Source organism: Poecile atricapillus, chromosome W (genome assembly GCF_030490865.1).
Source record: "Poecile atricapillus isolate bPoeAtr1 chromosome W, bPoeAtr1.hap1, whole genome shotgun sequence".
NCBI classification, from domain to species: Eukaryota; Metazoa; Chordata; class Aves; order Passeriformes; family Paridae; genus Poecile; species Poecile atricapillus.
The window spans coordinates 18,011,266-18,029,022 of NC_081288.1; the positions used below are offsets into that span (position 1 = coordinate 18,011,266).

General features: G+C 44.6%; 1 protein-coding gene across 2 annotated transcripts; it reads right to left on the reverse strand.

The window, feature by feature from the left end:
* Window positions 1-31: 31 nt before the first annotated feature.
* LOC131591732 (cystine/glutamate transporter-like) lies at window positions 32-17,757 on the reverse strand. Of its 2 annotated transcripts, none has more exons than XM_058862728.1 (14): window positions 17,451-17,757; window positions 16,694-16,760; window positions 14,374-14,638; window positions 12,016-12,142; window positions 11,167-11,282; window positions 10,377-10,502; window positions 7,916-8,015; window positions 7,782-7,826; window positions 7,456-7,579; window positions 7,040-7,143; window positions 5,059-5,155; window positions 4,140-4,289; window positions 1,693-1,867; window positions 32-1,406 (listed from the first exon to the last, which is right to left on the reverse strand). In XM_058862728.1, the coding sequence occupies exons 3-14, from the start codon at window positions 14,564-14,566 to the stop codon at window positions 1,342-1,344; spliced, it is 1,422 nt and encodes a 473-aa protein (XP_058718711.1). In that variant the 5' UTR covers window positions 14,567-14,638; window positions 16,694-16,760; window positions 17,451-17,757; the 3' UTR covers window positions 32-1,341. The 2 variants fall into 2 exon arrangements, with proteins under 2 accessions (XP_058718711.1, XP_058718710.1); XM_058862727.1 differs by having other exon boundaries at window positions 16,493-16,760.

Consider the following 17,757-nt stretch of genomic DNA (forward strand, 5'->3'; position numbering starts at 1 on the left):
AGAATAATAATTCTCAATTGCTTTGAAAAAAACCCAGCTTTAGTTCCACAATTTTACACGTTTTAGTAGATTACATTGGATTTGTAAATGGTACTTTGTTTTTATTCTGAGTACATAAATTTTTGATACAAAGGATTAAAAAATGCTCCACTGCATTCTGCTGTTCCTCTTTCCAGCAATCATTAGAGGAGTCTCAGCATGCTACTTCCCATCTTTTAGGAACCGATTAACAATTACATGATTGTAAATAGCTAATTGCTGTTTTATCTGGACATAACATTGCCACATTAATAATGTAAACCAAAGTAATCCAATAATGGAAACCTTTCTTATGCCATTAGTTCAAATGAGCATCTGTGGATTAAATCAGCAAGTCATGTGCAACAGGCAAATTAAAGCTTGGATGTGAAGTTACTCATGTCCTCTTACAGCACCAAAAGATGCACTTATTCAGGAATCTGCCCAAACCTCATCAGTGGTCCTGTCTAATTAAAAGAGGAATTTTATCTCACTGGAGCTAGGCCAAATTCTGAGTTTTCAACCTCACTGGTGAGGAGTGGGTCGGGGAAGTTGGGGGAGGGACCAGGACTCTATTCTGTTGATACTCTCTTCTAGTTGATATTTAACTGTTTGGTTTGGGGTTTTTTTAATGTATTTGTACATTTAAAAATGCAATTTCAGAAAAGTAAAATTCAAAATTGAAAGATTATTCCAAAGCTAAAAGAAACTCATTCTGCTTATACAAAAATCAAAACAAAACATTCTGACCTTACTTTGTTAATACTCAAATTTCAAATATCTTCTCATTAGCTCAATCTGCACTTTCAGGTGAATAAAATTTTATCCCCCTGCATTCCCCTTTCCAATTCATCTGCCTTATCTCTAATTTGCTCTCCCCAACTCTTCCCCTTGTCCACAACAAAGCTGCTATAGTGGTTCTGTTTGAAACTTGCATTTGGCTTCCATGTGTTGGATTCTAAGTTCTGCAACATGCCCACTTCCTCTATTTGCCAAGCTAGGAAAACAAAACATTGTCTCTGTACACACACATACTCAATTTTACTCAGGACTGGGCTAAATTAGGATATTGGTTTCAAAGACACTGCAGGCAAAGCAAGCTCATTTCAGACGACTAGTTTGCTCTCCTGAAAAAAATGAAAGGGCAGGATCAGATCCCTATTGGCAAGCTTAGGAACACTTGCAGCAAGGTTTTGGCTCAGAGTCATCCTCATTTTCACTGACTAAAAAGAATAAAAGCATGGCCTGCTTTTGGTAGAATCAAAGGTGTCAAAAATGGTGTAAGTAGATTTTTATTGTCTTCTGTGAGTTCTGATGGTTTTCTCAGTAAGTCTTGATTTCTTGTTGGACAACTTCCAGCAGTAACTGTAGTTTATGTGTAAGATAATCTGAAAGGGTGGAAAAAAAGGAAGGAAGCTTAGTCCAGAGGAAATCCTGAGATATGGTTGAAAATCAGAGCATCAGCACTGATGGCTGGAGCCCTTTATGTTGGCAGATCACAGTATCTGTTTCCTATTCTTGCTGTATGCTTTCTTCTATTCAGTGGTTACTGATACACCTCCATCCAACAGCAAATCAAAAGAAAGCAAGGCTTGGAACAGAAATGACAAGAACAAACCATCATCCCAACCCTTGAGCATGTTTAGGTCCACAATACTGAAAGTGCATACTTACAGAACAGGTTGCGGCAGCGGTCCGACATCTGCCTGTGAATGATGAGGTAGTAGACTGGAAAACCACTCAAAACCATGGTGCATCCAATGCTAATGCTCACAGGGTCTGAGTAGAAAGACATTGCCACCGTGAAGAGGCAGATGATGGTAAAAGAGACAGGAACAAAGAGGGGAACCTGGGGAAAAGAGCAGAGAAGACTATCAGGGAAAACTGGTAGCTATAGCCAATCAGACTCTGCATGTGCCAGCCCACATTGTATTCATTTCTCCTAAAGAAAATGAGAAGAATCATATCCTGTTCCACAGAATGCTTCTGTACAATCAAACTGCAAACAATTGCATCAGCTTCAGAGCCCAGTGTGCCCTGTGAGGTGCATGCCTCCTATGTTCATGTGCACCAAAATCTAAACCTCACAACTGGGAGCCAAGCAGGGGGCGAAGCCACCTACACCCCACAGCTGTGAATGTCCTGCTCCTGTGCACACACACAAACCTTCTTGTCACCTAAGGCAACTGCTGAGGGAAGATTTGAAGCCAAAAAGAAGTGACACTTTGAATCAAACTGTTCTTTGCTTATAAAACTCATGACTTGTGTTGACCCACCTCCAGTTCACCAGAGACTTAGAGTGACTAAACCAAGACAAACCAGACTCCCTATCCCCATCTCTGTAGTATCTGTGCCAAGAACTTCAGCTTCAGCAACACCATGGTGAAAATCAAAGCAGAACTCAGCACTTCAGCCATACCCTATTGGGTGAGCCAATTCATCTGGTTTATTTGGAGAGCAAATAGGAAGACTGCAATAAATAATAAAACTGTGAAACACTCCCTCTGTCTCTGGATCCAAACTCAGCCAAGTAACTCCTTGCCACAGCTGATGGAATGAAGGAGCTGCTTTCATTTAGGGTGACAATCTTTAGCAGCAATAAAGATTGTATTTTGGATGTTCAACATGCCAAGTTGGAAGAGATCAGTTGCTCTAGGTATGGCAGTCATCCAGCCATCAAACTTAGGTACTCTTGTCTTCCGAGCCAGAGCACCCCCTGCCAGCCACTCCTGCATGCACACACGCTGCACATCTGCTTGAGAGGTGTGCGAGCGGACTGCTCCCTGCTCTTTCCGGTGTTTTCTCGCCGTTTCTAACTCACAATGCTATGGAGAGCCTAAGTACCAGCACTGTCACACGCGTGCTACGCTTCGCGCTCCGCCGGGCAGGGGACAGCCCGCGTGCGGCCACTAGAGCGCAGCACGTGCCCGCGCCAGGCGCGCACGGATCCCATAAACACCGGGAAAAGGCAGGGAAAACAGCCGAACCGACCAAAAGGCCAGCGTTTCCCTCCCCCGCTCAACCAGCATTTAGGAGCCGCTGGAAGTCTGAATCTTTGTCTGAAGAAAAGCAGGGCAAAATCTCAGCATTTGAAACCATCAGCAGTGACACCCATTAATAAATCTCCCCTGAGAAGTTTGGTTTGAAAGAAAAACTAAAAACTTACTCAGTTTGGTTTTGGGGGAGTACATGAGTGCAGCCAACCAACAAACTGGGAAGCTTCAAGATCTTGCTAAATGCAAAGACCGAGAAGAAAAATTGCCCCGAACTTTGCAGGAGGATGTTCCCAGCTCATAAAGGGGAGCCCTGCGAGCTGCAGGAAGTGTTTCTGTCCCCCGAGCTCCTCGCTGCCCAGTGCCAATGGCCCCGGAGGTCCCCTCTCTTCCCCAGGAGCTCTGGCTGGAGGCACCATGCAGGGGCCACCAGAGTCAGGAACAAACTGAGCCTGCCTCAAGCACCCCCCCAGCCTAATGCCTTCTGCACATTCATTATCTGGCAGTGGAAAAGGTGCCCAAGCACAGGAAAGCTGCTCCAGCACCAGCTCCAGCATCCCCTGCTGACATGAGGGGGATCCCAGCACCCAGCAGAGTGAAAGAGACCGTAAGAGGGGCCCACTGCTTTACACGAGACAATATTTCCATACCAGCAGATGATTCCTCCCAAGTCAGGTTTGCTCCCAGGATCCCTCCACCCATGCTCCTTTTTCCCCCAAGCCTGACACCTTCCTGATTCTCAGCTAAAGCTGAGACTTACCTATCACTGAAATAACATTCAGGAAAAAGTCCCTTCTTGTAGCCCACAAGAGATGAGCTAGAGAACCACTCTCCATACATCTCCCAGTTCCAAGCCTGAAACTTTGTCCCCTGTAGCAAGCAGTCTTCTAACAGATGCATCTGGTGACTTGGTGTAGAACTGGCTTTATAGGATTTACCACATCTGGCTGTTTGGGCACATCAAGCACTTTCAGGAGCTCCCCACAGGCATTACTAAGCATCAGGGACGGAAACCCCTAAGAGCCTAAATGCAGCCATAGCCATGTAATGCTGTAATTATTAGCAAATCAAAGAGAGGAATGACAGGCCTGCACATTGCTGGCTGCCAGGTGGGCGCTGTGCATTTACCCTGAAGGGGCTGTGCAGCTCCGGGTGACGGTGCCGATGGACGATGAGCCCGAGGGTGGCTAATCCTATGAAGAGCCATCGGGAAAAGCTGAAGAAGTTCAGTAGATGGTAGATGTCTCCGATGCACACCATGGCAGTGACCAAAGGGAACTGAGCATTGTGAACGTGAAATACAGTCATTAAAGCCGTGGATCACCTCCTCCAACCCCCCTGCAACTACATCACAGCTGCAACATTTTGGAGGTCAGAGAGCTTTACAAAACAGTGTCACAGACTGAAGGCAAAAGACCTAAAGGCACTGTTCTGTAGTGCTACAGAAAAGAGTGATCATTTCAAGATCAGCAGCATCTTTGATGCTTCATGTCCAAGCCAGGGCAATTAAAACATGCATGATCCAAAAACCTGCACTGTTGGTACACAGGCTATCTACAACATCTGCTAAGTTTTCAGCAGGTCAGCCAAGCTGCAACAGGCACTGCAGCACTCTTGGGATGGAGCTGGACCATTGCCATTAAAAAATCCCTGAACAAACCAAAACATGAGACCAGATCATCTCTACAAATGCTCATTCCCTGCATTTCCACCACGCCTGGGAATTTTCAGTTTCCAAATAGCCAAGCCTGGCAGAGGTGTTCTCACAAGGCTATATCAAGCAGCACACCTGTGGCAGACAGTAGGGACTGTACTTTTAAAAAAGGTGTTATAAGGCAGGGACTTCGAGGTTGTACATTTGGATACCACTGCTGGCTCAAGGGGACTTAATATTTTGCAGCCATTTCCTGTATCCTGCCTTCTTTATTTTTCAGGGGGTAATTTAGTGCCTCAACACCCTTTAAAACTCCTCAGTTTATCCACTCCTTGCAAGAAAGCCAAGACAGCAAAAGAACAGAGCATGTCACACACAGCCAGATCTCCTTACCATTAACATGACAGCAGGAAGGGGGGTATGCCTTCGAATGTGGATCATGGAGAAGAGAGGAGGCCATTGCCCTTCCCTGGAAGCCACAAACAGAGTCCTGGGAAAAGACAAGGAGCCTTTTACATTAACATTCTACATCCACATTAGAAATGAGATCTGGACTGACCTGAGGCATCAAGACACTCGCTGCCTTCCCCAGCACAACTCTGCTATTCAAGGCCACAGTTCTGCCTTTATCTGCACTTTCATAGAAAGTTTGGGTTGGGTTGGAACCCACCCCTCTGCCATGGGCAGGGACAGCTTCCACCAGGCCGAGTTCCTCAGAGCTCCACTTTAGGGCCGTTTGTAGGAAAACCAAGGTTGAGTTCCCATAGTTCTCCCAATACCAGTTCAATGCAGTTCAGAGCCCACCATCAGAACACTGGCAGTGGCTCCTTGGGTGCCTCATTAGCAGGGACCCCTGGGCAAGTCCGAAGTGACCGTGAATGAGCCCAGACTGGAAACAGGAGTAAGAAGAAAGTCTCTTGCCATCAAAAAAAGGAATTAATCTTTCCAATGAAAAGGAAGTGGAGGAGTCACAAACTTTAATCCTATATAAGAGAAACTGTTGAGTTTATGAAAGGGGATTGTCAGCTTTGAAGTCTATATTCTTATATGTACATATATAGAAAAAAATAAAGTGCAATCTCTTCAAATGACAGATGATTTCCAATCCTCTGGTCAGCTGCTGGAAAATAAAGTTTGTCCTTCTGCCAAGAGACCAGCTACACACAAGAACAACTACAAAATGGGAGCAGAGAGTTCCTTGTTTGCATCCCTCCTTTGACTCATGAAAGAGCAATTACGGAGAAGACAATCACATCCAATTTTATAAATTTAATATCCTCAAACAAACCATGCCAGAGCATCATCTGTGCTGAAGCAGGGCCCCATGCAGCTGGGGCACAAGTGTACAACTGGCTTTATTGCTGTCTCTGTGGCTTTGCAGGGGTGTGGCTGGCAGGCAGCCAGGGAGGCCCCATCAGTGTTTATATGGACTTTCTGCAGTGATTATGGTAATGATGCCAGGATGGGGGAGAAAAGGTCAGTAGGGGACATGAAGAACCTCTGTGCTGTCCAGCGACTTCTCATCCTCAAAGAAAGCCACTATCTAGAGCAGTGAATAGGAAGGATCATCCACACCTGTATTTAACACAGGACTTCAGGGTAGTGGATCAGATAATTCATTAGCTTTCAGACTATGAAATATTCCTTTCAGATCAACTTATTTTTCCCTTTGCAGTCAAAGCTGTGAAGCAGAACCCACTGCAGAGGGTTTGCTCAGCTTCACAGGACCAACACAACATACTTCTTCACAAGGTCTGCCCTCCTCTCCAATTTCAAGGCTCCCATAAGGACACAGAGTGTGGCAGACAGTGAAGCTGGCAAGTTTATTTTTCCATGGAACAAAGCTTTTCTTATTGCTATAACAAGACTTCTTGAACCTTGACTATTGCTTTAGGAATAGCCCATCTCTATGACATTTCACTGACTTCAAAGCAAAGTCCTCAAGGGAGAGTTTGCCTAGAGAGCCTCACAGCAGAGGGACCCCATGCCCTCCAGCAGCACAGCTGGGTGAACCCAGTGAAAGAAGACTCAGTCTCACTGAGCAGCTGCCAACATCAACAAAGCCTTTAGTTCACCAGAAACATTAACATTTCACTTTAAACTGGGGATTTAAACTGAAGGGTAGGGGAGAAGATAAAAATCTTTGTTTGTGACCAGTCCTAGACACCAAAGTCTGGACCTGGTCAGAAATAGAAAAAGCAGACTCTTAGCCAAAAGGGACCATCCTGTACCTGACAACCTGACAGTCAAAAGCCTTTTTTTTTCCCACAAGAGTGGCTAAAATGCCACTGTATGGATGGGTAGTTGCACAGGTTGGTGACACTTCCCTCTGATTCAGTAAGCCAAAGGCATAACAGATCCTTAGGGATGTGACCTTGAAAATGTGAAGATTCCTCCATTCATGGTTCCAAAGCAGGACAGTGCGACAAGGACAGGGACCACGGAGATCAGGCTTTTGAAAGCTCGCTGCACAAAGCTCTGGAGGAAAAGCAAACATGACTTTACAGAAAATGTGGTGATCTCTAGGTGACATCAGGGTCAAAAAAATGAAAAGTTCTTCCCTTGAAGGAGCAATATAGAAGTCATAAACCTCACTTTTTCTACTGTCATCTGCAGATTACTTTTTCATTATGTTTTAGGCATGACAAGAAGAATTTACTGTTGCCCTGTAATCCAGAGAAATTACAAAGCAATAAAGCATTTTATAGGAAAACCATCTCTGAAAGACTTGCCATGACCACAGCATAAACTTGCCACACTGAGGAGATAACAACAGCAATGACAACTCACCACAGCCACAGCAGGAGAAGCCAGAACATCTTGTGTTCCCAGGACCGTGTAATAGGAGACATTGGTGAGCATGTACCCCACAATTACTGAGATCACGGACACGATGACAGCCAGGGGGATATTTCTAGAAGGAAGGGGAACACACACACACACACAAAGAACAAGCTGCTATTCCTTGTTATGCGCAGCATTACTGCAGATTTTATCTGGCAGTACAATCGATTGCAGTCAGGTGAACCCACAAAGTTATTCCTCCTGTCCTGCACTTGGGAAAGCTGCGGGACCCCCGAGGCTGGTAACCCAGGGCAGCTTCCTCCCAGCCTTACCGTTCAGGTTTGACCAACTCTTCACGCACAAAGCTGGTCTGAAACCTGCACGATGGGAAGAGACGGGGTGAGAGTCTGAATCATGCTGAGGGCACCTGCCTGCTGCCCGAGAAGTGCCCTCCCATCGCACCTACCAGCCGGAGTATGCGAACATGCCTGCATAGAAAGCCAGGGGGAGCTTATCCAGAACCAGCGACTGTCTGTCAAAAGCATCCTGAAAGTTCTCGGTGTGGCCTGCAGAGGAGACAAACAAGGGACACAGAGCCGGAAAATGTCAGAGACAGGCTTCCTTCCCTGTAGGATAACATCCCTTGTACCTCTTGCCCAGACCTGGGAAGAGTGTTTGCTATTTCCTTGGAACAGGGTATTCAAATTCATTTCACTGCTTTAATTTCAGTGCTGTTGCTGATGTGTTTACTTTCCTACAGTGACATAAAAAAAAAAAAAAAAAAAAAAAAAAAATCTATCCCTTGTCCAGCTACTTTAGGCATTTCAGGAAGGGCAACAACAATAGCTAGTTGTTTCCAACAGACCCTGCTGTGGGAACAGGAGATCATGGAGGCGAGGGGAATCATGCTGTCCTCTCATTTCTTTAGGCCCAAAATTAAGTTGCTGGATTGACCCCCATGTTCTGTCCCCAGCCCCCTCAGCAGCTGGACACACACTGCCCTTTGATGTGGTGCAGCCAGCGAGGCAGCTAACTCAGCTCTCACTGTGCTCTCTCCTGTTCCTGCTGCTGGAGCACTGACCCCAGCCCTGTGCTGGCCAGAGCATGGGAACCAGGCTGGAGGAGGGGATGGGAGCAGGGACCTGCCAGTCTGACCCACCACCACTCACCCACAGGAAAGGACACAGAGGGTGAAGCAAATAAAATTTTCAAAGTAGAGGTGTCTCAGATATTTACCAACTCTCCTTATTTTCCTTCAAGTTGTCTGCTTGAAATAACAAAACAAAACATAACAAAAAAGAAAAAAAATAAGTCAGGATTTTCTCTAAATTAAAAAAAAAATTAGGGAAGAGAGAAATGCTGAATGGCTTTTCATTTGAACACAGTTAAAAAGAATTGTGTCCCAACATTTTCAAATCCAGGTAACCCAAGGTTTGATTCAACATCTATGTTCAATTTTCCATAATAAACTCTCTTTAAGAGGTGAGAAGCTTGCCTAGTTGGGCTTCACCAGGCAAAGTGTGACATGGCATGGAGCACATGGAGAAAGTCAAGCCACTTCTGTGGAGGTGCATCTGCAAGAAGTTCAGTGATGAGATTTGGGCACTCGGGTTTGAAACACTGGTCCAGCCAGTCTCTAATATAAGCCTGAGCCAAAGAGAAGGTAATGGCAGAGGAAAGGACAGAAGTGTAATTTAAAAAAAAAACAGCACAAGGCAGAGGAATCACACAAAGCACAAAACTGATTTTTATTTAAAAACACAAAACTGATTTTTAAGCACAAAAAAAAAAATTAATCAATTTGAAAATAGGTTTGAAGAAAACTAACCCAAAATATAGGAGTGGGCCTACTGGGGTACTTTTTTAATGTTCTAAAATTATGGCTGGTAAGTGATGGTGCATGAAAAGGATTTATTGCCTGCAATGCATTAATGAGCACTTTACAGTCCCCTGTGAGTCACATTAAATACAACCTGTCATACTGGAGCCTCTTGGTGAATTCTCCCTCCAGATGTCACCTGCACTTATCCTCCCCTCCAGAGGAGGGGTGCCAGGGCTCCAGATTGTCATTTGAAGGCATTCCTAACAATAATGGCTCGGGATTCCTAGCTGCAGGGCAGTCCTTTAGTTCAGTAGTGGTGCCAGCCCAAGGGGAGCTTTGCATGTTCAAAGGAGCCAGCTCCAGACATCAGAAAGAAACATGAATGCGGAGCCCACTGCCTGTGGTGTTTTCTCTGCAGAAGAAGGTAATAGCAAAAAGAGGGAGCAGTCTTCATCCCTTGAGTGGGGATGCCTTGGGCTTTTCTATAAACTGAGGCTTGGATTAAAGCCAATACTCTTGTATCATTCACAGAAGGTGCTACTGGCAGGGTTTTCTCCCCCACTGCATGCAGGCATGAAATCCTGTACAAAGTTCATTGTCAATTCACTAAATTACCACCCATCTCAATCTGGAGGTAAAAAACATTAGCCACAGTTAGAGATGCCATTACCAGGGCTCAGCTGAGGGCTGGTAACTCACAGCTGTGACTGGCACAGCTGTGACTGGCACAGGGGATGCTGTCACATAGCCTAAACGTCCATCAAATATGTGCTGCTTTGGAAAGATTTTGAGCTACACAGGAAATAGGCAAGTCTGACTCCAAAGAAAGACCATCTGCAGAGAAAGGTGTCTGTATGACCCTGGGTAGGATCACACATCCTCTGGTGCTAAGACCCACTAAATTTTGGAGAAAGCACCAACCAGCCAGGTACATCAGCCCAGTGCCAGCTACGCCGGTCTCAGCTCCCAGATAATTCACATCTGGCACACAGACAGAGAAAGCTCCTGCCAGCTGAGTGAACACCACACTTGTCACTTGGGACTGATAAAAGCCATGACAGGGGGCATATCGAGCACCCTCCCTGAGCCATGCAGCAACACCTACCCTGGGCCAGCAGCATCATCCCTGGCACGATGATGAGTGCAAGAGCCAGGAGTTTGACAACGGAGAGAGCTGTCTGCAGCCGCGCGCTCCAGGTGACACTCCAGGAATTGAGGGTGAGGACCATGTCTGGAGAGAAAACCACACTGCTGCAGCTGCAGCCTGTGCTCAACACACACAGGAAAAAATACAGCAGCTCTCCCTGCCCTGGGGATGCTGGGGGAAAGCCACATCTTTATGCCTTAGAGAGGATGCCCGGGGTGAGAGATGTCAGAAAACATTGGTGTGGTCCAGCATACAGTGTTTAAAGAAGGGGCTGACTTATGTTCCTAAAAGGGAGCAGAACCTGGTTCCTTCTGGGTAATCAACACCTGCCTGGGGGAAAGGTGTGGGACATCCCAGCAGCCCACTTCACAGCATTCCCTGTGCCAGCCCACACCAGTCTGGAGCAGGCAGAACATGGCTGGATGCACCAGGAGACGAGTCCAAAACCTCAAGCCTTACACCCACAACTCATGTGGCTCTTGCACAATTACACATTGAGAGTTTCTGCTCCCACACCTGGAAAATTCCCCCTACCTAGGGCTCCGGCTAGTCAACAGGGAGGCCCATTCCACTTCCTAGAGAATAGTGTGGCCCAACACCATCACCTTGAATCAGAACGTTTTTGGTTAGCTGAGGAAGTAAGACAGGACCCTCCCCCCACAGTTGTCCCAGAAATAACACCCCATAAGTGCTCCTAGTCTAGGGCAGAGAGGCCAGGACAGACAATCCCATAGGTGTTAGTACTTACAGTAGCCCAGGAGAGAGACGAGCTTCACCGCAGGGACAGGGGCAGCACAGGGGGTGAAAAATGGCTCCAGCATGTAGCGACCAAATGCCAGGGAAACCACAGCACTGTTGGCAGGCCTGGAGTGGGGGGGACCAAGCACAATCTGGCCTGAGGATGGCTGGAAAATGGCATGAGGTAAAACTGCACAAAACTTGGGAAGGGGAACAAGTTTCCCCCCTGGCTTAATCCTCTCACCCATGCAGATGGTGAATTCCCATCAAGTTTTTCTCATAGGTTTTTCTCAGTGAATGGGTTAAAAACCACATGCTGCAAAATTATTAATTTCCAACTTGAAAGCAAAAGTTGAGATTAATCATACTGAGCAATGCGAGTGTAGTTCATATGTTCTGCTTCATCTAAGCTTACATGAAGGATACAGGTTATTGAGACTTCCTTTTTAATGCTAAAAAAAATAAGTGGTTCACAATTTTATAAATTATTTGACTTGGGGCTAAGCCATGAGGTTGTCTCCACTTTCCAAATCTGGAGAAACCAAAAAAGTTTCACACTGAAAACAGAAGACCTGAAATAAATCTGGCATCTATTGTCTGAAATACACCACAGCTCTTGGGGGATATGAGCTGCCAGGGGAAAAGAGAGATATTCTTCAAGTACAGAACATATTTAACATTTCTAACTATTTCCACATTGCGTCTTCTTCCTTTTACCACTGAAAAATCTTGAAAAATCATTCATCTTGTTTCTACTCTTTTGTTTACAAACTGCCTGGACTGTTACCTGGCCCTATAACTTTCAGTATTTTAAATTAACACTGCATCCATGCAGAGGCAAGCAAACAAAATCTCTTACCTGATAGCAAAGAACTCTGCCCACAGGAATAAGAAGCTTGGCAGAGGCCCTAGTGTCTCCAAAATGTAGATATAATGCCCTCCAGACTTGGTGATTCTTGTTCCAAGCTCTGCATAGCACAAGGCACCTGGAAAAGTTCAGGTAGAAATGTACCAAGTAAATAATCCCAGGGATTTTCCCTTTTCTGTGTGATTTTTTCAGGGATCGAACAAATCCATTTAAAATAAGTAGTGAATGAGAGGAAGAAAAAGAGGTTTAACAGAACTGCTTTTCCCTAATTTTGTGCACTACTATGGTTTGAACTTTTGAAGTAGTTGGCTTACCTGTCAGGTGGAAAGAAATTCTCTATTTTGTAGTTAATGTTACAACATTTCCATGGAAGCTCTGAATAAAGGTGCATGAGAGAAATGCTGCACAGAGCTGCAAGAGGTTTTTTGTGAAAGATGCCCTGGATTCTTACTTCTCCTCACAGTTAGACTGGTAAAATGGTGCTTACAAAGCAGCTACAGCAGCTCAACCACAGGCCATGGCTGAACTGGTCATTCCAATCATGTTTTTGATCTCAGGCAACATTCTTGTGTCCTTATCTTGCATCTTCACATAAATCCCTTCCCTCCTTTGAATCCAGTGGTGACATGACCATGCCTCCAAGTCCAATGGCATTCATGACATATTCAGGTCATGCAGGATGGTGACAGCCTCAATGTTTCCCGCCTCCCTGTTGGTAAATTTGTGCAGAACTCCTGTTCAAAGCATCCAATATAGGCAGACAGCTCATCTTGTTTATTCCAGTGGGTCCCTTTAAAGGCTTCAAGCATGCATGTAAGTATGTTGCTGAATTCATGCAAAGGGACTTGTATATATGCCCCACTTGAGAGGAAAAAAAAGCATAAAGAAAAGCAGGCCTTTTAAATATAATGCAAAAAAGTGTCAGAGAAATGATCAGGGGAGGTCATCAAGCTGATAAAAGGGAAGAACAAACCAACAAATCCAGCTATAAAATGCAATCACTTGATAAAGAGGCTCCCAAGGCTCTTCCAGCAGAGTGTATCAAAGGATGCTGTAGAGGGAGAAACCTTTGCAAGTGCAGAGCTTGGCTATGTGATCAGCACTCACATTATCATTTACTGCTCTGATTGGTTAGAAGAAACCATGCTCACATTATATTGTCAGCTTTTCCTTAAGCAGAAGTGAATAATTCACCAAACAACCACACAAAGGTTGCAATGTGAAATATTGGTACACATATACTGAGAGCAAGAACAACTTACTGCCCTACTAACAACTGAATGTCTCAATTTCTAAACCTGCATATACAAGCCACAGTGTCAAAGTGGGCTTTTTTCACATGGACTATTTTTCCTTTCTTGTTTATTTTTCTGGTTGGTTGGTTGGGTTTTCTTGGTGGGGTTTTTCTGATTGATTTTTTTGTTTGGTTTTGGGGATATTTTTTGTTTGTTTTTATTGTTTTTGTTTTGTTTGGCTTTTTGTTTCTTTATTTTATTTTTTAGTTAGTTACAACAGAAGAGGAATGTTTAAGTCACCCACTGTAATAAGCATCAGATTTCTCTCCTGGGCTGGGAGAACTTACAGTCGTCCTAATAGCACCTTCAGAGAGTTTCTGAGATAGTGACCTTATGCAGTTAATGAAAGAAACTGAAAGCCATGTGTTTTATCCACTGTAACTTACAAGAGCTATGTTATTTCAAAAGAACTAGAATGAAACTGTCATCAAAAAAAACATGCTTTGTGAGAAAAGACTGGTATTAAATGACAGAAATCAAGCCAATAGCAACACACAGAAAATGGGGCAGCATCAGACATACCCACATCATTTCTTACAGACACCCAACACCTGCCCTGGGCTGGTGCATACCCTGCAGCTCCCCAAGAATTCTGCTTCAGCTATTCTCTCTAACAGAAGGGGGGTCCCATGGGGCATATTGGGACTCCCTACTCTCTTCACAGTGTCTGTGAAAAGAACAGCACAGCCCTCAGATTCCCTTTTAGGCGCCTACATCTCCTTTCTACCTTACAGAAGGAGTCCCCTCATTCTCTCCCAGCTTTCCTGACAGAGACCAGGCCGTCTCCATTTGCAGTCACTGTCACTCCCCTGCCCTGGACTTGTACATGAATTGATATTCGCAGACCATAAGTGCTGGAAGTTTCTCCATTGCCCCAGGGAAATCATTTGAATTAAAAACTCCTAGTGACCATTCCCCGACTTCTTAAACCTTTGTGGCAGTAGGAACCAGGAATTTTGGGTTTATTCATCTCCCAACTTTCTAAACACAAAAATGCACAGGCTGCCCTCACCTCCCAGGTGTTAAGCAAAGGCTGCCAAAGCTCAGCACTCACCAAACATGGAGAAAACCCCACAGGAGAACCACACGACCAGGGAGAATCCCACGCTGCCGGAGTTTTTCAGTACTCCTTTGGGGGAAATAAAGATGCCACTGCCAACCATGCTGCCGATGAGCAGCGAGAAGGCCCGCAGCAAAGTTATCTTTTTCCTCAGGAAGATGGCCTCTTCTTTCTTGTCTTTCCCCATGGCTTTCTTCTATTCACAGGGGAAGGTCACGCATTCAGGAGCTACAGTCTCCCAGGTGTCCTCAAGGCTCACCTGTAAGACAAGGAGTTAGGGATTCAAGGATCTTCTTTTCTGGACAAAATTTTTTTACAGTAACCGGACAAGAACTGTTGAATCTGTTCTCCTCAGCTGCAGGAAGCACCAGCCAAAGCACAGGTGCATAAAATGCTCTTGGTATCACCTCTCTCATCAGTACAGCTCCCGAGACACACTTTAAGTGTTTGCTGCTTCTTCTTCCAGGCAGCACAAAACATTACATGTTGCATGCCAGCCACACCTCAGGATGATTCCCAAATTTGACTTGGAATAATGGCAGATTGCCCAGACTGGGACTGGCCAGCTTAGGGTTAATTTAATGGGATCTAATATGGGGATAACATTGATTTTGGCTCACTGGCAGAAAACAGATTTAAAGTTGCAAACCTAACAACCAATACCTTGAGAATCTCGGAGGGAAGAAAAATATTAAGCTGTGTTAGCTGGTGCACAGAGAAGGTTTAAGCTTTTTTAACTTCCACCCTTGCTGAATGAACTAGCCATGATTTTCTCACTAGAGCTCCATTTTATCAGTGTTTCTTAATATAGTGTCAGGCTTCTTTGCTTTCAAAGTATTAAAGAGTCAGGAATAAGTATTACAATTGTAAGGCAGAGATTAGTCATTACTAACAGACGTGCCATTTCTTCTATTCATATAAAAAATTCCTTGGTAATAACAGCAGCAGTGAAGCTTTTCCTAGAAAAGAGGGAACTTCAGACACTTCAGGAATCACTAGTTGATCCAGATTTAGTTCTCACAAACTGCAGCAACCTCCCACTTCCCATTCTTGTCTCTCCTGTCTCTCTCTAAATTGGCAACTTCACCAAGGAACTCACCTTTTGCTTAGGAAGGTAAGATGAATTCAGGTCAGTTGCTACAGCCTCATTTGCTGTAGCAAACCTGTCTGTAGTTTTCCTTATAGCAAGGCAGACGTTTTACACTAGTAATTATCCTTGGTAGAGCAGGCAAGACAAGTCTGGAGTAAATAATATGGCTCTTGTCCAGCCTCCTGCCACACATCCCCAACAATAATAATAATAATAATAATAATAATAATAATAATAATAATAATAATAATAATAATAATAATAATAATAATAACAACAACAATAATTAGCTCATGCACTCAGCTTCAATGTTGGGGTTTTTTTTTCATTATTATAATACAATAAATTGCATTATGGCGAATATTTGCCCCAGCCCCATGGCTGTACATTACTGCAAAGTTACACTTTACATGAGACCCTATTTTATGAGTTTCTTGAATAATTTAGTAATTGCAGTGGTGTATCCAGAAGGAGACAGTGGTCACCTCTAGAAGCAGACCTAAGCAGCCAGAAACTGCCTTCTTGCTAAAGAGACAAAAATGTTCCCCTAACTTTGAGGGGACAATTGTTATTACCACTCACCAATGATATTTCTTGGCATGCCCTGTGTAAACTCAGGGTAACCAAGGTCTTTTCTCCCCCATCCCCAGCCCTTTTCCCACCTGGAAGCTGTTGGGAGGAAGCAGGGTTATCACTTTCTCTGCACACATATGACAAACACATGCAGAAAGCCCTTTCTCCTGCCAGCAGCACAAGCTGGTTTCTCTGAGATTGTGCCAAGCCTGCACAAGCATCTTCTCAATCAAACCAACCAAGTTTAGTTATTAAACCTCTAATGAGTCCCATAGGACTCTTTAAGGTTCAGATGGGTCACATCAGCCTCGTCTGGTCCCGCAGAGTTCCTCCTCAGAGTCCCAAAACCTCCCAGGGCTGCTGGAGACAGTGGCTCTGGAAGAGCGAGGATAGACCCCTGGGAGCCTCCCAACCCCACAGCTGCAGCTCCTTCAGACACCAGTTAATTACCTTAATGTGGAATACCAATAGTGTCTGGTTTTTCTCAGCTGAAATGAGACCCACACAGCATTCATTTGCAGGGGTGAAACACAGAGCCTCACCAAACTGAAGAGAGACGCTGTGCACAGCTATGTCTAAAGCACTGTTCGGAGATAATTAAAAGTGCACTTATCTGTATGGCTGGGTTTTAAACAAAGCAGGTGCATTTACAATCCATCAGACTCCCATTTCTTGCAGGGATCCCGAAGCCACAGAAAACAGCGTCTCTTTGAAGGCTCTGAAAAAAGAAAGACCAAGGGAGGAACAAAAAAAAGGAGAGATCAAATCAAATTTACAGACCAGGTTAATGATCCAAAGTAAACACCAAACTCCGTACTTCTGTCCCCATGCCCTTTTTTTTTTTTTTTTTTAATTTTTATTTTAATTCTACTGCCATGCAAAAGTATGTGGAGATAAAACAATCCAGTCCAGTAAATTTGAGAAACGTGAAATGTATCAGTACTTGTTCCAGAAGTGGTTGAAAGAAGAGGAAAAAAGGCGGAAAAGGGAAAAGATATAGAGTAACAGAAAGCTATTGGATAGAACTTCAAAGAGTCACCTAGCAGAGCCTACAGCCCAGAGAGACCATTCCTGCCTGCTCTGCTTTCCAGCTACATTCCAGCACCAGGCACATTAAAATTCAGGGATGTTAATCCTTGTGGCAATGCTTAAGAATATTCACAATGTGCTTAGCGCAAAGGAAACAGGCAAAGCTGCTTTTTGTTCACCCCTTTGACTTAAAGGATAGGCTCAAATCCTTCTTGTCCCAAAACGCAGTACCTTTACATAAGAGAGATCACTGGTCAGCAGGGCTGGAGAAAAACACCGCTCAAACCTATCTCACAATTTATCACGTATACTGGATCTTTCCTTCTCCATTTACACTGATTTTATTGTTGGTTTGGGGTTTTTTAGCTGTTAATCTTACCTCACAAGCACTGGAGCATGGGCGGAGAGGGAGGAGACAGGCGTAAAGAGAGAATCATATCTGTTACTCCTAGTGGTGTCTAAAAGCCCCAGCCAAGAGCAGGACCCACTGTGCTCAGCACAGAGGCAGAGTGGATGTTACTCTGATGAAAAGCTAGTGAGATAAACAAGCAAGCTAGAAAATGAGAGGAGGGAGACAGCATCATTCTCAGCTGGGAGCCGAGACCTAGAACAACGAGTGACCTTTCTCCTCCTATCACGCAGGGAGCGGGTGGCATCCCTGGGAAAACAGACTGTACCTCCAGAGT